The sequence below is a fragment of the Fopius arisanus genome, unplaced genomic scaffold (genome assembly GCF_000806365.1).
Source record: "Fopius arisanus strain USDA-PBARC FA_bdor unplaced genomic scaffold, ASM80636v1 scaffold00027, whole genome shotgun sequence".
NCBI lineage: Eukaryota > Metazoa > Arthropoda > Insecta > Hymenoptera > Braconidae > Fopius > Fopius arisanus.
In genome coordinates, this window is record NW_011887766.1 from 842384 (window position 1) to 865664 (window position 23281).

General features: G+C 38.1%; 1 protein-coding gene across 2 annotated transcripts in view; it reads right to left on the reverse strand.

The window, feature by feature from the left end:
• Positions 1 to 10122: 10122 nt before the first annotated feature.
• Positions 10123 to 23281, reverse strand: part of LOC105265099 (lachesin) — a 113920-nt gene continuing 100761 nt past the window's right edge. For both annotated transcript variants that reach the window (XM_011302403.1, XM_011302402.1), the window contains exons 10-11: positions 15707 to 15802; positions 10123 to 13748 (exon numbers count right to left, since the gene is read on the reverse strand). In XM_011302403.1, the coding sequence (XP_011300705.1) occupies positions 13672 to 13748; positions 15707 to 15802 (173 nt within the window). In that variant the 3' untranslated portion in view covers positions 10123 to 13671. The remainder of the gene's footprint in view (positions 13749 to 15706; positions 15803 to 23281) is intronic.

Consider the following 23281-nt stretch of genomic DNA (forward strand, 5'->3'; position numbering starts at 1 on the left):
GAGGTGTGATTACATGGTATAGCCGTACACATGAACATCCCGCACAGGCGCTCAATTAATAACAAAAGCCAAACGACGAATTTACAAATATACTATTTTCAGTTACCACTTATTAAATATTAAAATATTTCTGGTCTACCGCACTTTCGGACGGGGATAAAGAAAAATAGTATACGACACACGGCCAGGAAATCCCACTTTCTGGCCTTGTCTCGTAATATACTAATTCGCTATTAAGGCAACCAAGAAATAATCAGTTTCTGGCACCATGATGTTTGAACAATTACCCCCGATATAACTAAGGATTTTTCATGTTGAATTGGTGAAAATTTGTTCGAATTTTTAGACGGTAAGGTTGGCGCGTGGCGCTCTCTGTGTCTAACCGCGCGCCACTTCGTGCACACTGCTACTCCCACCCTAACTACCCTGGGTGTCACGCAATCGGGGAATTGTATTTCTAATAATGGGTCTAATAGGGTGTTATGGTCCTGGCTCTCGAAGGTCCGACTTTGCCCATGTCCGGTCTAGTTCCTAGTCGATTGTTCGGTTATTTACAAGTATCGAAAGAGAACTGTTAATTATTTCTTGCGGATGACGATAAGACATTGGAGGTAATTAATTATTAATTATCAAATCGAATTGAATAATTGATTATTTAACTTATAACTTAAACATTATTGGGTGAAAATCACCTGCATTATTGGGTGAAAAGCACCTCTACTGCTTTAGTTATTGGTTGCCGATATTGAAATGTGCTGGAAGGAAAAACTCACCAGATGCAGCCCCGATTTGTTATGTAGTTGACTTCCAATTGTAATTCTTAAAATATAAACCGATTTTTTGATTGATTTATAAATAAGCAGGAAATATTTTGGAAATTATTCCATGTCTCTTGTCAGGTTACATTGAACTGATCTCCAATTGCCACCCAATTGCAATATTAACGTAGTCTACACTTCAATTTCTCTAAAGGAATTAGAGAACTAGGCCAGCCCATCTATATCTGCCATTCATTAGAGCGCTTGCATCAATGTGAAACAAGCAGAATGCTGGGAGTATATGACAGAGAGGATGTGACAGTGAGCAAGTCCTTGAGTATTTTTTTCCAATCTTTCATCGCCATCAATAAATTGATGGTATGCTCCCGAACGGCTAGAGAAAGTGCTTATAACTTTGTATGATTTCTGTTACTTTTTGATGATTCTCAAAAAATTTCCTATGACGAGGTATGTGACTTGGAATTGATTGGGATAGAGGGCATCGAATCGAATTTCTTTTTGAGAAAAGACAAACCTTATATTATTATAATAGTAGAGAACAAAGCTTTAATTGAAATTTTGTTAAAAAAATATATGGAATTTTTCATTAGTTACGTTTTTTTATAAAATTATTTCTTGCGAGTAAAAAAATTATGGAATAAGTGTTCGATGAAAGATCATTTATAAAATGAATGACCACATGAAATTCCATTGCAAAACGAATCAACATTGGGACGGAAAATAAGGTAGGAAAAGCGCAAAAAGAATGGAGATTCAGTACAAAATTTCGAAAAAAGAAAGCCCCTTCTTCAATACCAAACATTTCAGTGCTAAGAGGAAATTTCATACTAAATTTCACATTGATGAATGAATTTTTCGCAACGTTGGCGTGCTAACAAACTTTTTTTAGACAACCCAGAAAAATCGAAATGTCTCGAAAACTTAGTGAGAGTATTGTATACATATTTTATTGAGATAGGATACATCAAGACAAATATTTTGACAGGTGAAAAATTAGTTTATCCCTTTAATTTCCTAAAAGAGTGGCCCAAGTTGACCATGTACGCATACATAGATGCTACTCAAATTTTGTACTTTTACGTTTCAAATCATTCTACATCATTTCCAAGCAAAATTAACAAATTCGAAAATTTGACGATTACAAACCTTCTGTTCACAAGCAAAAAGGGGCATAAGTCATGACAAATGCTATCCAGTCAGATGGAGTCCATTTCGTTTCAATGTTTTTCATCCTCTCAGAAAATACATCACTCAGCAGCAGGTGACGATAACTTTGAAGAATGAAGATGCGAAAAACAGTTGGAAAAACTAACTGAACAGAACTAATTTGTAAGAGAAATGCATTTGCATCTTTATTATCTCCGGGGAGTTGAAGTTATTTTCGCTTGGAAATTCAATATGCCATCCAAAGATATCTCGTACATTAAAAGTTTGGTGGCTGTTAATTTTTTTTTAGTTTTTCAACTAAGATTATCCCAATATGCAGCATTTAGTGAGACAGGTTGGTTAACTTCAGACCTCGCTGAATTTCTTTCGTGATCGAGCAAGAACTAAACAGAACGCAGTGAACTTCAGCGATAATTCCATTACACGTCGCCTGAAACTTTAATAAACTTCGTTGTTTAGTGAAACGTGGAAAAAACAGAGGAGTGTTGGGCATCGGTGACGAATATCTTTTATGAAAGATGGAGACAATAGCCCGTGCTTGGTATCGCTAAGAAACGTAAATTATACCTCCTCAGAAAATTCATGTAAATTCCTCCTGTTCTAGTTAATTCATTGATGATGACTATTCGTTATTCCATTGACCATGTAAATATCCAGGCAGAAGTAAGAATTGTCATTGAACTTTCAGAATCAAATCAATTGGACTTGCCGTTAATACCATTGAAATTTCTCATTGCTAATAGTTGAACGATTTAAACATTAATTTTTCTGGGCAAAAGGTATCAATTGACGAAGTGTAAACTCAGCATTTTGATAAAGGTGAAATTATTTTGAAGGAACTCTGTAAATTAGGCAATGATTGAACCAGCAATGTTGCTAATTACTGCATTCCACCGAGTGCGGCATAACTCGCGACCCGCAGATTCCAGCGTCCCTCACTATATTGCTGTTTATTGCCATCTCCAGTTAATTCATTGTTCACATTTTCCGATTGAATATTCATGAGGAGAAGCAAACTCTCTATTCGGATATTTGAATTCCTCTTCTATTAGTTCTACTGAAATTTCTAGATACCCACTGAGAATTTAGTTTAGTTTAGTGTCGATATTCCTTCCTTTTGCATCTCACCAATATTTGTTTTCTAATCGATCCTGAAATCAAACCTATAACCTCAATGCAGCACCAAATACTGAAACAATACAGCATACTGCTTGGCATTTTCTCGCGTCAGTGGAATTCCCTTCAATAGGGAGTTAATTATAATTAATTTTCCATTGTCACAGCTTATTCGGGAGTTTCTCCCCTTCGATGGCCAAACCTCCGTTCTCTCTCCACCAAAATAAGATTAACGTCAGAAACTTGAGTCGTGCTCTGGCTAAAACTTCCTTGACTATTGCCGGTTGGAGAAATCAAATTTTCTTCTAACGATCGAGTCGTTTTATTTTCCCCAACTTTACGTGTTCTAAAAATGTCGCTACGCCGTTGCCACGGGAAATTGCAATTGCGAACATACGGCTCTTGTGGCTTTTTGACGCTGTCGTTGATTCTCCAATATGATGTTAAGATCTTATCAAAACTTTCATGCCTCCTCAGAGGTTTTTTTCAACTGTTATTGTTATATGCCTTCATCCAGTGGAATCATTGAGCGGTATTCTAAGAACTCGTGGGAATTTATCTACAGTAACCGCTGACTAGTTCGTTAGATATCCGTAAAATTAAATTAGTATAGCAAACATCGAATGGGGTTAATGTCAGGAGTTCACCCGGCGGCCAAACTGATATGTACAAATGATAAAAATATTTTTCACTTTTTTACTTCTGAAGTATATCACGAAAAAGCAAATGTAGGCTTTCCGCTGGGTAATTAGGTAATTATTATGCTACACCACGGTGAGTTGGAGGATCAGTAGCGTGTGTCTACGATAAGACACGCCTTCTGTCCCGTGGATGGACGGACATACATTACTTAAAGCCTTTTAGCGCGAGTTCCTATTGGCAAGAGGCAAGAAAGCTCGATTACACTTCACTGAATGAGGGTAAATGTTCCGCTGAAATTTCATGGCCTATGCGGTTGTACACATTATACACAGAGGTTCATGTCGGATTTTGGGATAATGCGAGCAAGTCTCCCGTGGGTCGTCGGTATCTTGAAGAAATTTATCGTGTCGAGAGGTTACAAGTGATTATCTTTTTTTTCCGAGGATATTCATGCTCTTCCGTTGCGCGTGTCGCAATGAACCCTCACTAATTGAATTGCTCATAGAATAATAATAATAATGTTTGTGTCGTTTAGCTTGCTGGGTGCTCTTCGAGGATTGTCCGGCGATCTCATTTACGAGTAAAAAGAAAATGTCTTTCAACTGTGCAGCTTTACACAGATTTAGCAATCAATTAGCAATGAAATTGCTAATAATATTTAGGGAGAAACTACGGAGGAAGATATTCTGTGTCCGCGTCAATCATCTCGACTAGGAAATTGAAAGTATAATCAATTGAGGTTGTGATATACCCGGTTGCTACGAGGGCTGCGCGGTTATTCCCAGTGGTTTTCGTATTAATAGAACAAAGGATGAGTGGATAGAGAGATTGGGATGCGAGACGATGATAGGCGCGTTTGATAATGATACTGTGATTTTAATCAAGCGGTTATCGAATTATCAATCAATGAAATCTCAATTGTGACTGAAACGAGTAATCGAATTTTCGTTGAGCTAGAGTGAAGCCAGGAAATTGAAACATTATATTTCATCGAGGTAAAATTGACGTGACGCTGAGCCATTCACTGGGTGCACTAGAATTTCTCTGGTGCATGGCGATGCAATGACGAGGGGTTGGAGGCAGTAACTGGTGCGGTTAATGACGCGCGTGGCCAGCAGGTCTCATTGAAGTGCTGTGGTAATTCATAATGCTCGTATGCGCAGCCATGTGCCACCGAGAGAGTTTAGCATGGATTTGCGTTGTAAGAGAATGCACTTTCTTGGATTACACCTCGTGCCAACTTCAGGTGGGCCCTGGGTGGAAAAAGGGAATGGCAAACTTTGTCGTTCTCCGATATGCCACATAAATGCCTGGTGCTCCTCTCAAATACTAATATGACATTCAGGTTCTTCAGCAGACTTCTTGGGATGGGGATAAAGTTTCAATTTGTTGGAAACAAACAAGTCGCTCCGCAAGATTTGGTCTTACAATGTCTCACGAATTAATTGAAATGTTTGGAAATTCACCATTCAATCCTGGCAACTCATCGTTGATTTTTCCTGACTTGCTACAGTGTTACTTTCCTTCATGTATTCGGTTTATCTGTTTTTACTCATCTAACTCTAATTAAAAAAAAAAATTTCACCACTTTCACTGAAAAGCGAATGATCAATTAGTCGGGCTATTGAAGTGCTGTTGAAGATGAACAAAAAAAATTCGACTGAGTCCCTTTGGAGTGAGTGTCACAGAAAAAATTAACTAAAATTAATGAATGTTTGTTAAATGTCGAGTTAAGTGGGTCGCTGGTGGATTGCAATGCCGAGATAAAAAATAAGGCTGTTTCATCCTTATATTTTGCAACGTCCGTAAATCGAGAACATTAACTTAGCAATGTACGCATGCAGGCACAAAAATGGGGTGTACAAAGGGACGGAAGGATGACGGTGGGAGGTAATAGCCCGTACGAACAGAGTCACGCGGTTAGAAATTACAATTCGAATTCCAGAGGTAGGAGGTTAGATATGCAGCAACTGGCAGTTGACCCTTGGATCCAAGGGGTGGCAAGGGGGTTGCAGAGTTGTGAGAACGCGCGATTCCACGCATTTATACATCCGCACACTGGGACTTGGACCATTCGCCACTCTGGAATTGTAATCGGGCTTTCTATACATGCGTATACATCCATACACCATGGACTTCAATTGCCATCCCTCTGCGTCTCCCATTCTCCATCTACCCTTCATACCATGGGATTCCATTTTAATTAATTTCCTCGATTAACCTCTGGAGAATATGTGGATTTTCGACAATGGTGGCATTGCCGCGTGCTTGGTACGATGCCCCAATTCGAGGGATTGTCTAATAACTCTTGGCGATATATTGAATCGTCAACATGTGGTTAGAATCATATTATTTTTACTTTTCTAATGGCATTATTAAACAAGCAGTTGGCCATTCCTAACGGCAGAAGACATACGATTGCAAGCGGTATATATATTTTGATTGCATAAGATAGTCCACATCAAGACGAATATTTTGAGGGAAAAAGAAATGAAATTGGTTAGTTTTTGAGATATTCATGAAATTAGATTCAGATACAAACTTGAATATCTCCTAAACGAATAATCCGATTGAGCTCATTTTCAATACCAAATATTCCAGTACAAAGGGGAAACTGTACATCAAATTCCAAGTTGATATATCAATTTTGGCGCAGGTGAGAGTGCTAACATGCATTTTTGGCAAAAAACAGAAAAATTAAAATATCTCGAAAAATTTGAACTGTTATATACATTTTGATTACTTGTTATAACTGACATTCCAAGCGGAAGTTTTGGCAATCAAAAAGTGCTCAGAGCTTCTGGTGTCCCGGATGACAATCAAGAAACATATTTTTGTGTGGAGAGATAGTCAAGCCCCTATAAAAGCTCTCCTCAAATCCTGTGCTGACTTTAAGTTGGTCTGGGAAACCATGGGGGAGCCTAGAAAAATTGGGGACCAGCAATAAGGTAACCCTTGCCTGGGTCCCAGGTCACAACGACATCCACAGCAACGAAATGACAGACGGGTTGGTGAAGTAGGTGGTAATATATGCGGACGAGGCTTCGCCAGTAGGAGTCCCCCATGCCGTGGGTGTAAGCCACATAAAGGAAAAGCTCCGACATGAACAATCGGGGTGGTGGAAAGACACAAAGACCTGCAGGAAGGTCAGGGCAATCATGTCTGGCGCCATCAAGGAAAGATCGAAACACCTACTGGCCATGGACAGGAAAAGTCTGGCCACTACGATCAGGCTGCTCATAGGACATGGCACATTTAAAGAACATTGCAGAGTCATCGGCATGGACTCGGATGGGTGGTGCAGATTCTGTAATGAAGCAAAAGAGAATAGTCCACACATCCTATCTGACGGTCCGGCTCTAGCAGCGATGAGACTGCGCTGGTGGGGACCTTCTCCACCGCAAATCAAGTCGCGAACAAGGATGCAACGAATCTGGCAACAAAGGCCGGGCTGGATATATAGTCCGTGCATAAAACAAGCCCAGCTACAATAACTCTAATCTGAGTTCGGAGGCAGTGGGGAGGATAGTCCGACCATCCGCGTACTTAAATCTAATCTAAATCTATAGCTGACATCAAGACGAATATTTTGAAAAAAGAATCATATCGGTTGAATAGTTTTTGAGATATTCCAGAAATTAGATCTACAAACTAATGAGAATTTCTGAAAAACGGCTGGATCGATTGGGCTGAAGTTTGGCACCGAGTTAGTCGTCATTAATACCAATGATTCGACGGAATGACGATTTTTTTGAATTTTTTGAGCCGGTTAATTCTACAATTTTCAAAAACGTGACCACCAGATGGACATCCGCACATACACACGGGATGGTCAAACTTCGTATTTTTAGGTTTCAGACTATTCTACATCCTTTCCAAGCAAAATTGAGAAATCGAAAAATAGAACGATTACAATGCTTCTATTCGGAAGCAAAAATGATCAAAATTGAGATTTTGAGTGAAAACACTTGTGACAATACAAAAAAGACGGATATGCTATTTTTAAATCATGATTGAATGCAGTTAAAAGTGAGATCACGTGCTTTGTTAATCAATCGTTCGCTAACGAACTAACGGATTTTTTTTTCAATTTTAGATATTATTGAACTATATCCCTCGATGTTCATCGAAGCTTCAATTCCAACTTTTTTGGAACTGGCGAAATCTTCTGTAACACTTTCAAAAATTCGTGATGAAAATTTGTATTTTTGATTTTTGCATGTCCTGGCGAATTCCTCTTATCTGAATATTTCATTATCATCTACGTCACGAATATGTATAAAATCAACCGTCGATCGAGTCAACATCAAATTTTGAGAGATGAACTACTGGATTTTGGTGCTATACTGAATATTACCAAAGAAGTAACTTCGGTTTTGTTCGGCTCGACTGGTGGGGAACACGGCCACAAGTGGGGATTTCGGAGAGTGGGGGTTACGGCCGAGGTTACTCCTCTGACAATATTCACTATAACTCGTGCATTGCGCACAAATGATAAAAATAATAATTTGTTAATCGAAGATTCCCTGCCTCCAACAATCGAATCTGAATACCGAGTAATCTACAGCTATGAAACATAAATCAATATTATGCTGGTGAATGAATTTATTGAACAAACTTGAAGATCAAGTAACGCAAGAGAAATTTCACACACTATAACGTTCTACATAGCGTCAGTCGACAATCCATTTGCACTACATTGCAAAGGGTTTAACGAAATTTCAAAGTCCAAGGTATATTGCAACAGTCGTAAAGTCGACCTCGAAGCGTGTTAACGCTGTTTGACGGAGTGGAAATTGAATTTGCTCGTAAACACGACACTACACGCTGACTTTTCCACCACTATCGTTCATGGTTCGTGTTTAATCCTTGCACTGTATTCGTTATAAGTGACTAGAACCCATCTCAATCTTTTACTCTCCATCTGCACTTCGACGTTAAGCAGGAAAACTCGTTAGCGAACTACTAACCAATAATTTGCAAAAAAATCTATACCTATGTGTATATATAGATGACCCCCTCAAAGTACTGCAGAGAGTTGCACAATAAATTCACGTTATCTTGACATTTCCCGGACTCCATGCACTAAAAATATTTTGATGAGGCGCGGAAGATTAAAATAGAAGATTCTAGTGCAGAATAAAGGAAATCTTTAATGAAATCACTTTTTTTAGCAACGGTGGAAAACAAAAAAAATCATTGACCCGGATTAAACGACAGATTCATTTTTCTATGTTGGCCTTTTCACTTGTCATTCCATAATTGTTTGTTGCACAATAAAAATTCACATAAGATACTAATACTCGGCATGTGGTGGAGAGACGCAGATATTTGTACAGGCGAAAGCCCAATAGCTTATTGAAAGTTTAAAGCTACCGCAAGTTTGCCATGCGGCTACTCACCTATGGACCTCTGCACCCCTGCACCCATGCACTCCTGGCACAGAGATAGCATCAGCCTCGAGTATGCACCCCTTTCCGAAGATAACGTCAGTCGCATATCCAACTACACCTACATTCGTATTCCAACTGTTATTAAATCCAAGTCAATTTGACTTTCAATCCGGGGGGACGTCAATAATTTTACCATCGAAACTCTCGACTTCCGACTCTCAGTATCAAAGACAGGAGAAAAGTTAATATTTCATCAAAAATGTGGATGGGGAAATATTGGAGTTTTAATCACAGATGAATGCATGGTCCAGTGGCTTTTAATCAGCTGCAAAAAAAAGGTTCGATGGTTCTGGACTATGGGAGAGAACGTTGTAATTGGCTGGATCTTTTGATTCTGAACATATACTGTAATGATCCTCTTTCATTGAACAGAGTCAGCCGAGATGAAAAATAAAAATGCCATTTTCATTGAACCGAGTGATCTTGCTCAATGAATGGGTTCACAATAGAATGAAAGGGGAAATTTTGTGGTATTGCGAGGTATTATTGCCATATTGTTGGGATTTACTTTATTTTTTTTTTTTCATTCAAATGGTAAATATTCAGGTTTGTCGACGAAGGACATTTAGTGTGAAGGGGTATTAAAAATCACGAGTTTTTATCAGAACATTGATTTTTTAAATCGGAGAGATGCAACTCTGGTTTATTATTCTGACAAAAAAAACATCACAAACTGCCGTTCGTTGAAGATTTTGAAGGGATAGTAGGTGTTTTCAATGGGATAATCATCTTATGGAAGCACTCATTCGATGGCTTATTTAGCACACAGGTTCAACATTTCTCAAAGTTTTCCACGTCCACCTCCCTAAATCCTTCCACGACCACTTTGTATTAATTACGTGATGGAGCAACTAATCAAGGGATAGGGGTTCGGTGGCAAAAGAAAATTGTGGATTGGAGTTGTCGAGTAGAGACTGAAATTTCAACCCTGTTTGTGCTGCTTCATGGGTTTATTATTACATGATTAAATTTATATCAATCTTCCATTCACTTTTTTTCATAATTTTTTCACTTTTTTGTAACAACATTCAACTTAACGATGCAAAGCACAATATAGTGTTTAATACCTTACTTAACATACAATATAGTGACATTTATTCATTTTTTTATTACTAGGTGTTTAGTTAGTATGTGTACATATGAATTACATTGTAATTACAGAAAAATGCTCTTCAATGATGGAGGAATTAATTAAATAGAATGAGACGAAAATAGTAGATTACTTTTCCAATGGTTTTGAAATTACAAGGCTCTTAGAAATATCTTGACAATTCAACTACGTCATTATGAGATCCCCATCGATTGATGGCGAGCCAAAGAACATTTTCCTGATTACAAACTCTTTCAATCTCCATAATTCGTTTTTCATGCGTCAGATTTTTTTTTGAAAATATCCTTATCATTTTTTAAAAAAGTTCTCTATCATTGTTCTTGTCCAAAGCGAGGGACTGAGGCATCAAAGCTGCGTACACTGGTAGTCACCTACGTACGATTCATCTTAATTAATTCGTTATTTACAGGATACAATATCATTTTCTCTCGATAATTATTGGTCAACTGGCTTGAATTTCAAATCGAGCAAGATGACATTTTTTACAATTTCATTTATTTTTCAATAGATTTCCCTCTTGTACCGATCACTCCCGTGATTTGCCGGGTGACGTGCACTATGGATTTACGACCCTTAAACTCCGTTCTTTCATCCGACGATTGTCGGTTTATCGTTGATCTTGGAAGAGAAGTGGCTGCGTGGCACTATGATAGCAAACTATTTGGTCGAGATAGCTTTCAGCAGCCCTTGAGCCTTCAGTGGACCTTCCAAAGCCCTCCCACTCTCTATCTTATTCTCTCGACGTTCATTACACACTTCTCCTATTTTCAGGGTTCTCTATGCTCAACTTCTTTTCATCAATTTGTCTCGACTCATTAATATGATAACTAGTGAACAATTGTGATTCTCGTGCACGAACTACAAATCACACACACTCTTGAATGTTTTTATCATCCAAATTCCTTATGCTGCAATTTTCCTTGAATTTAGTGTAAAATTAAATGATGAGAATAAAAATTTTCCATTTCAATTAGTTGAGTTGCGGAAATCTATTCAAATCCCTAAGCCATTTACGGTTATTGAAAGAGTCTGATTAAGTTACTCAAAGGAAAAAATAAAAGAAGATGAATGAACTTTCGTTCCTGTTAACGCTCCGGGACCCACAAGATGTCCTTCATCGCGGTGATTATTTATTCTACATAAATCAAAAAATAAATCACAACCAGTTGCATTGCAATAATATTGCAACTAAATTGCGAAAATAATTACACAAATTACAAAAATGCCCATGAAATATCTCATTATTCTATTAGATATTGTTTTTAATAGAATATTTATCGCGCCTCTATAACTGAAAGAAGCAGGGGAGAGTGAACTTCGGAGAGAGCTTCTCATTTATAACTTTTTCGGGCTAAGATTAATTTCTTCGGTATTGGACAATTCATTAACTTTTCCAGATGAATTACATGAAATGGCTATTAACTTTCCCGGAAGACAGCTCCTGGGCTAAATAACTTTCTGTAGCTTTAGTCGGTTTGTGCACTCACTGGGCGAATTATTGTCCCTCATGTCAAGTCACTAGCTGTTGACGTTCCTCTTCTGGGAACCTTTTCTCTAATCCGATGCAGATGGACTCCTTGTTGTTTCACCGTACGAACGCACCTGTTGCACTTAGCTAAAACTACTTTACTGAATAATGGATGTCCCCTGGCGCTTCACGAAAATAACTCATACGAAGTTGATTTGATGAACAATCTGGTGATCGAGTTCAATGATGCGTTGATAATTTCATTTGTTCATTCGAGTTCTAGGAGATATCGATCGATTGTATTTTTATTTTATAGTCGAGGAGTTATGAAGGAGAAGGCGTCGAGCTGATGGTTCCTAGTACTTTTTTCCTGAGATAGTGTAAGCTCGAGAGTATTCTGGCCCTGCTCAATACCTCCATCCAATCTTCCCTTATTTATTCTCTCGTACTTTCTGTTATCCTCCGCTATGAGCAGGATTTATTGAGCTTGCATTGTGTGAATTCTTTCGTATATTTAGCGTCGATAAACTTTCATAATTTTTGGCGCATTTGTATATTTTTATATTCCTTGCGCCAGCAATAATTCTGGTTTGTAAAGTAAATTCCACCATATACATCAGATTATGAATCCTTCTCTGCGAATTCATGGAGAGAATCAGCTCCAGCTGACAAAGCACCATTTTAAAACGAGTCGAATCCACTGAACCGAATGTAGAGAATTGCTCAGTGATAATTTTCGTTTTTAAAATTTCAAGAGTTTGTGCTATATTTTGATCAAACATTAATCTTTCTCCTCTTGTACATTTTCTTTGGTTCCTCAGCGAGTCTCTCAGTTCCGAGTTCTCTTCGACCCAGGGAAAAAGTCGATGAAGGAGTTAAGGGCGCATCGGTGAAGCGAATCTGACGTTTTAATCTCAAGCATGCAGATGGGTCCAGAGTGCATTTTACAAAAACTCGAGCGTAACGGAGGGATAGGATGAATATTGGAAGATGAGAAGAGCAAGCTGTATGAAATTTCGATATTTGCGAATGTGAGAGAAACTTTGGAAAATGTTGGTAGCAGTGCGCAAAGAGAAATTAATTTCTCCTTCAGTTTTTTCGCTCCTATTTCACCAAGTAGAGAAATGCTCAGTGTTCTTGGTATTGAGAAAAGGACAGTGATGAAACTAGAAAGGGGCGGACTCTCCAATTAAACGAAAGAATTTGTGTTTCTGTTATCATTATGATAAGTTGTGTTTAATCTGTAGACTAGTGAAGCAAACTCGGATGTTTTTTGGTCTGTAATTTCGAAATAGAAATTTCACCTGTGTCTCCATAATGTAATTCATTCTTCATCGTAGGAGTATAATATCACGTTCGCATGACATAATAATGATTTGAGATATTGTTTTCAGAAGAAAAAAAAATCAGAACACTGCATGAAACAACTCTTCTCATTATAGTTTGCCCAATGTATCACAAAACAATTTGAAAAAAAAAAACAACGCTCGACCCATAACGTTTTCCATTAAACCACAAATGCATATACATTATATATTCTCCTCTCTTTCCGTTTTCAACGTATCTCGACAACGAGACTTGCAACATATTACACCAAAAGCGAAGATCGTTGCATTTGCTGCCAACAATTCTTCCCAAGTGTCTCTGCCTTCTAATTAATTCTACTACATAATTGTAACTTCTTGACATTACCTCACTGACAATATCTCTTCCACTCCAGAAACGATGTGTTGACCCTGACATTGCTGTTGGCACGACTTACATTATATCCCTCAACATTCATTCACAACCTTTTTATTCACGTTCAAACAGCGCTAACTACACAGTCTCAGTCTTGTCATCTTGTTTCCTAATTCTCTCTATAAATTATCGTTCAACCGACACCCAATGTTCTCAAGCGATTGCATTCACCACGGAAGAAACATTGATGCTTATTTATCGGATGATCCACGTTGAAATAAATGTCACTGTAAGCAGTCCTGATGTTACTCGCGATAAGCTAACAGCTCCACCTGAAACAGAAGATTATTTTGCAATAATTTTCATAATAGAAATTAATTTTTAATTTTTCGTTATTACCATCATTAAAGAATTGTTAGGGGGTGTTTAGGAAATGTATATTGTTTGGTGAAATATTCTTCTCGTGAAAGTCATCGACATGCCCTCTGGAGTGATCCGGAGTGATCCTGAGTAATTCTTCCCAAACTCATGGTGTTATTGACAACAACGTCAGCTTTCTCAACCTCATCTCTAATTATGAATCAGAAACAACGATCAGGCGCGCCAAGCTTTGGTAATGGCGTCTCGTCTTTGCCCTCGTATTCTGCAAGTGAGTTGAGACTAAAAAGAGGGAGAAGAATGAGGAGCGAGAGGAGCGAGAGGAGCGAGAGGCTCCAACCCTCAGGCATCCCCCGGGACTTTCATGCTCCGCAACTTTTCTCTGTCTGCCTTTCCTCACCCCCTCGTGAGCTACCTCAGTTATTCTTTTTTAACTTTCTTTTCCTTTCATTTTTATTTCATCCCTTTTCCCTATTCCCATTTTTTTATTCCTGCTCCTGTTGAGAGGAGACTCAGACACAATGCGATTTCAAACTCTTTCAAAAGTTTCACCACAATTAGATCGTTTATGAGCGTACCCTTGCATCTCGCTTGATTCATAATGATTCTATTGAGCGAGTGTCACTCATAATTAGCCTTATTTATCAGAATGGAGAGACATCCACGATATTTGAGAATTTCAGTATTTGCGGACATAGAAAGGAAATTATCTGAAAATTCAGGTACTGGAAAAGCACTAGAAACTGGGGGCGAGTTAATAATTGGCTCATAAAATATAACAATAATCTATTCAAATTTATGGGATGGCGTCAGCGAATAAGAATTGAGAATCAATCATTGTTTATGATTGGAGTTTTATCTGGAGATTTCAAACGAACACGAGAGAAAATCATGTGCTGTTGCAGCGATGAACCTTAAAATATATAAACAATATTCATTGAGATAGCAGAGTAGAAAGACGGATAAAATAAGAAGTGATGTGAGGCAAAAAGTCAGTAGGAGGTCCGACGACAGTGAAACGTCCCGTCGCCGTGTTAGCCAGGTTTCTCCAAGCCATTTTTTCCCTGAAGAATAGCACCTGAGTTCAAGACAGACAACCACGATAACCCCGGGGAAACTAGGGCTTGCGTGCATTCTACCATTATGGAAATTTTATTTCCAGCGAAATTGCTATATCGTGGAAGCAGCGACTATGACCAAGGAGCAAAATGTCCAATATCCCTCGATGCCTCCTGGGGATTTTCAAGTCTTGAGAATGAACGCTTCTAAGTAATTTACATCCTCATGTAATATGAAAGTGAATTTGTTGGAAAGTGAGAAATTGCAGAATTCTCGTTCGACAAGGAATTGGGTCTTAATGCTTTATGCCCTCAAAAGTTGTCGAAGATATGAATGCAATTGTCAGAGATTACATTGTGCCTCGTGGTTATTGATCCTCGAATTTTATAACTTGTGGGTTACCGAGGGTTTTAAGATGTTTGCAGATGCGGATGAAACGCTGGCAGAGGCTGAAGGATCCTCCTGAATTTCTTAACCACTCGCTCGTAGTTTGTCGGGTGAATGAGAAGAGGGAAAAGGGGGAAAAGGGGGCAAGTTGGATAGGCGAGGTAGACAGACAAATGGAAACTTGGAAGTTGAAGTTGTCAGGAAGCCCGATTAAGCCACTGCATTCGTTTTCTTATGGGGCATTCGTACTTTTCTTCAGGCAAACTCTCACCAGTGCTTTCTCACCTAAATTTCTCATCACGACTCGCGCATTGTGGTGAAAGTTTTGGTCCATGATCGGGATGGAAAACGTGGGGCTATCAGGCAATTAATGGTGAGCAAGTGTTGTTGGAATTACATCATTTATGGGGTGAATAGCATTTTTTTTTTAATGGAATTTTTAATGTCGAGGGATAAATATTCTTACCATTGTCAGATGTCCATTTGTAATTGCCATTTCTATCCCCGTTGTTAGATTTTCGTTCTGATTTGTCGACTTCGTTGAGATTCAACTGGGATTTTCCTGCAAGTAGAAAACACCAGCGAATGGTCAGACTTGGTGCAAAGGGAAAGTTTCCACTTGCTTCAGGAGACAAATAAATTTTAACTATTAATACTTAAATTATCTCTGAATGAAGACCATTATTTTTAAAATATGGATTCATGTATTTTTTGAATATATATTTTTCAAAATATAAATTTTTTTTCGCAGCAGATTTAACCTCAATTTTGGAAATGTCCTCAGGGTACTGATTTTTTATCGCCCAAAAGAGGCCATATTTATTTACTGCGCAGTGTTTAGATAATTTTATTGTGGATTTTGCACTGGGTTTATGGAACTAATCATTCGTGTGGTAGCTTGAGACACTGATTATGAATTAACTTGGCAGAGCATGAGGGAGAGGACAAAAGGGCACTTAGTTGTACAACCACCAGAATAACCCTTGACCCAAGATGCTTACGCCTCTCGTAACGTCGAGAGCCAGCGACGCAGTACGACGCCCCTCAAGGTAACGCGGATGCAAACTTAATGCAAACACAATTCTCTTAACCACTTCCGGTGCTTGGAGCAAGTGCAAGTGGGATGTGGTACTTTAGTCGACGAGTAAGTTCCTCACCAGTTTTGACGTCGTTTCGGAAATCCGACCATCTACGCTGTTATCCAATATTCAGTTTTACTCGTGCACTCTTTCGGAACTCGCGGAAAAATTTAAAAACTCATCTCCGGTTCTCCTGGAGAAGTCCATTGGGTTTCGGAGGAAGCGGTAATTGTTGGAGGGAGTTGAGTGAAATGAATTTATTCTCTGGAGATGATATTATAATGTTTACCGGAAATTACTTGAAATTTAATATTTATTTGTAGGTATAAGAATATAAAGGGTGCGTAAGGATGTTAGCCGTGCAATATTTCGCGTCCGATGAATTTCAATTCATTATCCATTCGATCATGAAGGTATATATCAAATATATTAAGTTAAGCTAATAAAATTATTTATATATTTATTTATTCCAGCAAGAATTACGAAATTTGTTCCGAGTGAGCTAGGAATCTCTTCATCATAAAACAAATCTTCATCCGCAATAAGATTCCTCCCTCCGAACAATAAATATACTGACCATTTCGCTCATTAAATTGGTCTCATTAGGTACTCCACCACTTGCCCCCGAACTAGCCACAGCCCCCGCATCATCATTATCATCACCATCATCATCAGCGCCCCATATCTGTCAATTCAGCATTAGTCAACCCAATTTCTCGTACATACCCTCCATTACCCGATCGAGTTTGTTGATTGTCAGTACATACCCTCTAACCTCATCTCCCGCGTCAGCGACCCCCCATCATCTCAAACACTTTTACTCAGCCCCAACAATCGATTACTTTGATACCCATAATTGAGGCCCTTCATTCAACCATCCACCACGAGAATTCGATTCACTCGATTCAAGCGGCCGGGATCGTGTCAAACAATAGCTTCTCATTTCGGGCACGATAATTGGCGATCAAGCGCAAGCACATGAGTGCATGTAGCTAGGCGTACTGTGTTGTTAGAGAGCCAGGAGTACCTCAGAATTCTGTGTACTGTCTACAACGCGCAATGGGTTAAGAGACCCATGCAAATTTTGGCCAAACATAATCCAGTGACAGTGTTATATGCGCTCGCGCAATGCCCCTTGGTACATGTGTCATGTGGAAGTGCCCGTGTGAGAATGGGTGCCCTATCCACCCAGGGGGTAATCGGGGCAGTGACTAGCTAACCTCGATTATCCAGTCTAAACCATTGTTGTGCCACTGGTATGAGGTTAACTCGGTTTGTCCAAGGGACACAACGCCTCAATCCATCTACCAACGTCCAGAAGTGAGCGGTTAGATCTTGTCAGGTGATTTTCATGTTAACGGTCTGTATCATATTGCTGGTTATTCTTTTATTTTCAATAATAAATTATCAAGCTCGGCATCGTTATCATTTACTTTGAAAATATATGAGTAAATTTGCTAAATGGCCTATCGCTAAAAAATTCATGACAATCAACCGAATTTCCATTACTCTCGCTAATTTTAGATGTCGCAGACTTTCAGGTAGAGCTTAGAATTTTAATCCTAATTCCACTGTAAATTGGATGAGTCAAGAGAAAACTATAATTGGAAGTATAAATTATACCGATTCTGTGAGGAAATAGCTAAAAACTAGCACTCCTGCCGCGCCAAGGATTACTATTAATACTATTAGCTTGAAGCGCGACATCGGTGAATGTGGAAAGTGAAGTCCCCATGGGGACGTGTGCCTTATTGTGCAGTAATTAAAATTGCTTCGCTCACTAATACTCGATTAAACAGTTATTATTACGCTGTTATGTCCGATAGCACGGAAGGGAAGTCTACATAATTCCATGTTATTTAACACTATTGCCAAGGATTACCGGTTCTAATGAATGTACACTAACACGCTATTGACGTTCAACAATAATGAATCCGCTCAAGGATCATAATTACGTTATCACTGTAATCACTGATGCTGTTAGAAGAGATAAATGTCAACAGAAGACGTAACAATGCACCGACAAGTGGTTTGCGCGAGACGTGTGGTATTGCCAGAAATCACTGATATAATAATGTCACATTAATATTATTTCCCCCAATGTCTGTTTATATTTTGGGTTGATTGAACCTAAGTACTAAGTAATATGAATTTTCCAATTAACTGCTCTTTCAGTACTATGATATTTGTATTGGTTTAATTGAATTGCCTCATTCACTCTTAACATAAATTGTTGATTTTGTCCATGTATGATCATTTCCGAACATATGAATTGATGTAGTTCACATAATGTTTTAAATAGTGTTGTAAAATTTCACTTCGTTTACTTTCCCACTTTGCACATGAAATTAATTATATATTGAATGAAATAAAAAATTATCATGCCACTCTGCCCGAAAATTACTCTCGAAGTCTATAATGGATTGAACGGTAAATTTCGGTGATATTGATTGTGATATTGTGAGTGTCGTGCGTGAAATACGTACGTGGGAATAGTAAGTGTAGTTAGTCTCTTTGCGGACAGCGGGGATGAAATTTGGGGTTGAATCGGAGAATGGGTGCATGGTGAGCGAATGAGAAGGGTGGATGGGGTTATGAGAGGGAATCACACGAGGGAGCAAACATTAATGGCACCCCGAAGACCGCAGATGTTGAGCCAATTACAAGCCTCCTCCTATCCCTTTCTCGCCTCTTTCTTCTCTTGCACTCTACACCAGCGGCCAAAGGGAGTCCCGTGCAGTGAAAGCCGTTTCTCCAGCGGATACCGACTTACACCGAGATTCTTCGTCGTAGTAGTAATTTGTAAGTGCAATCCACCCGCTTGTACTTCCCTGTTGTCTTCACACTCTACCATGTTCACCTTTTCATATTTCCTTGCCTCAGTAATATTGCTCCACGTGTTTGGGTTATAAAAAATTACTTCAAAGAGATGAGGAAGTGGATAAAAAGTTCGAGGGGGGGCATTTAGGAATATTAATAGGTTTTCACTTTGACGTTTAAACTTTTTTGTTGTTATTAAAGTTTGGAGTGATGTGGGAGTGATGGTGGCGAAGTCAAATTATAAGTTTTTATATTTTTTGAGAGTAATGAAAATCAGGGGAATCTATCAAGTTTTTTTATGGCTAATTCTGGAATTAGCTTGGTAATAGGGTAGTTCGAACGTAATTACCAAGACTTTTTTCACTAAAAAGAGCGATGCTTGACATACGTGTTGTTTTAGACGGACGTATATGAAAAATCAATTATTAACCTTTACATTGGTGAGTCTTATTCGGTGCATTGCCCATTGTTAATTAAGTAAAACCTCCACCTAGTTCAGCATTCAATATTCATTCAGTCGCAGTTAATATTTCATACTCAGTGTGAAACTACTCATAATCGATGCAAAGAATCGATGCTTCTATTCCATTAACTTTTCAGTTCGTAAAAGATAGAGAACAGGTGGATAATCTTTTAATCTTAATGGCAATTAAATCTTCAAACTGAATTTCCGATATTTAAAATAGCCGAAAAGTTATGAAAAATCAACAAATACAAATGAATTATCTTAAAAATTCAGATAAAGATTTTGAGTGCTGCATCCCAGGTGCACGGTGGGCGCCTAATAGAATAATCAACGAAAAAATTCTCGCGCTATCGGCATTCATCAATCACGGAATTATCCAGGGGCACATATACAGCGAGGAAAGACTTGTTACAAATACACAGACTGTTAATAAATACACCGCGAGACATGGGTATACTGTTGCCCGCCGTGTGTAGACAAAGTGTTTGGGTGTGTGTGTGTGTGTACCCTGGATGCTGATATTATTCTTGGGCCTTTCCCGGGGCTGGAGCATTATTAGTTCTGGCGTGTTAGCATACATGAAATATTGATGTTACATTTCCTCCCTTCGCAGCAGTATAGCCGGGGTTGAATTCCTCCCTCTTTTCACAGCGGTTGTACTCTTCCTTCAACCCCCAACCCCATGATCCTCCCAATCTCACCCCTCTCTGTCGCCTATCCACTTGGGCTCTGTACTTAGAGCTGAACTTTCTTGTGTCGTTTAAGGTGGGCGCGCCCCAATTGCCTCAAAGCCACATGGCGAACCCTGTGCTTGTCATTATACTATACACCAAATTCCCCAGAATATGGAAACTTTTATATACCAGTTAAGCATTGTTCGACATCTTCCTCGGAAAATGTGTAAAAACTATATACAAGCTGTTGAAAATTTGGTAAATCTCTAGTTCAGGTCCACCACGCCATTCTAGTGATTATATATTGGATTGCATGGGTTTCCATCTTCTGATTAACGATCTTGATTTTGATTTTTTTTTCATTGTCCATACGAAATCTTCACCCGTTGTAAGTCTCTAATTTATGAAACAGCATTAGAACATTCGAAATTTCGCGGAAAGTGAATAGAATATGACGGCCACTCTACGTAACACAGAATAAAAATATTACATCACAATATCATAATGGAAAATATTATTGGTAATAATGTTATACCTTCTGAATATCGCAGTGGAAAATGTTATTAATAGAAATAGCAGACACTCAAAACATCACAATCATTCAATTCTTATTCGCCCTTTCGTTGGCTTATGACAACATTTTGATCCTTTGCTTTTGTCCTGCATTTGATTTGTGGAATTGTGGCTTGCCCAGTCTTCTATTTATTGTGTTTACTTAGATATCGATTTTCCTGTTCTCTGCGTTTGTTATTTTTAATGGGATGTTATTTCTCAGCAGTAGCGGAAAAAATATCCCCAGAAAAAATATCTCCGGAATAAATATCCCCCCGGTCACGCGTTTCATCCCCGTTGCTCTTCTGTCTTTTTGTGCCTAAGGACTGCAAAATGGGGGAATCCAGGGGAGAAGCCGAATGGCGGGGTTTGACGCCCCTCCACCCGCCCAACTTCCGATAAAATACTGTTACGTCAGGACGTACAAAATTATTGTTAAATACTATTGAAAAATGAATTTCCAGTAGAACCAGTAGAACAATAATAATTAATAAATAATTATTAATTTAAATAAATAATAGTTACTAAAAAAAAGGGATCAAATTGAAAATTCCAATACTTGTTTTACAAAAAATAAAACAAGTGGGCATTTCAACATGAGAATGTTCATTTAAAGGTTCTTAAGGTTCTCAGGTTAGACAATAGAAGAAATACATTACCAATGGGGCGTATCACCCTTGGTATCAAGTTACCCTTAAAAACAGTCGTACGACTGTCTCCAAACGAATCCCTAGACCCTTACCTCATACCCCGAAATCCTCGTCAACCTCCTCCCGCGCCAATGAGTGCATTACACAACCTACCCCCCCTTCCCAATCTCTTCGCACCCACATTACCCGTGCGTCCAATTTCCCAAGCAAAAATTGCTCCCCTTCCTTCAAAAAAATGCATGGGCATCATGATTCCCCACCCCCATACAATTATTAATTGGTGTATGAATTAACATACACCAATTAATAATTGGTTCTAAAGGCGTCGTCAAAGATACTGACCAGTCAGTTCCGCTTGGACATGCAAAAGATTAAAACTTTCAAAATCTATACAAGTATAGGAGTGGTGCAAAATGGAACGTGTATTCAGGATTTTATAAGGATTAATCCGGAATAGGGACCTGACATACTCAACTTTAATTATGAAAGGGGAATCAATTACACCACGACCCATGGCCCAATCATAGCAGGACCCACACACAGCTACAAGGATTCACCTCAGAACACCACAGAAAGAAGAAGGATATCATTCACCTGGGAAGATTAAAGGACAACGGGAAGATCTAACAACGGAAGATTATTAAATAAATTAACCAAGGAAGATTAAAGGTTCGTAAAATTAATTATTATTAATAAGTAAACAGTGCGCGTATAAATGGAAACGTTCGGAAGGTTATTTAAATTATTATTTTGCGATTTGAAATTATTTTTAAATTCATCGATTAAATTAAAATTTCATTATTTGTGATTTAGATTTTTCATTTATTCGAATTTTCGAATGATTACTTAACATGAATTAAATAATTTTGTGATCATTGGATTTATCTCCGAATTATTAATTAAATTAGAATTGAAAACATTTTGTGATTTCTATTTATTAGAAACGCCGAATCATTAATTAATTATTTTGCCATTTTATTTCATTAACAATTCCGAATGATTAATTAATAAAATCTCAATTATTGGCGATTTTTTAATTATCAAAAATTCCGAAGTATTAATCAATACAACTTCTAATAATTTTCGCGATTTAAAATAAACAATTAATTAATTCAACCTTTTTCCCTGAAGGAAGGAAAGAAAAAAAGGGCCGAATATTCCAGAGACCTACCTGAATCAATGCTCTTGAATTCGTAATTTTTCTTAAAAAGGTTCATTCCCAAACTAATAAAATCATACTAACGTATAAAGTATAAAAAAAAGAGCGAAAGAAAAAGAAAGATAAGAAAGGGAAACTCGATCAATATTGTCATTTAAAAACCTCTTGTTCCTACGAAATTCGCTCCCTTAAGGTTCAATTTCAACCCCTCAAAGAATTTTTTTTTCAAATAAATGTGATTGAAATTCTGAAAAGTTAAATTTTCCAATTATTTAAGGGACCGAATTTGGTAGTTTAGATTTCCATGTATTAGAAGGGGAATTAAATTCATAATCAAAGTTCTCTTGATGTCTTATTTCAATTCCTTTAGGCATTTACTCCGATCCCAAGCTATTTCCGGAAGGTAGGCTTAAAACCGGAGAAGCTAATGGACATAGTTTTGCGTTATATATTTGATAATTATTATGAAATATTTAAGCGAAAATGTGTCGTAACAGTCCATTAAATAAAAATTTGCAAGGAAAAGAGATGATGCAATTCCATGGGGAATTGAACCCACGTTTTCTAATTAAGATTTTTCTTGGGGATATTTTGTTCGGAGATTTTTTTTCCGAGGATGTTTTTTCCGGGGATATTTTTTC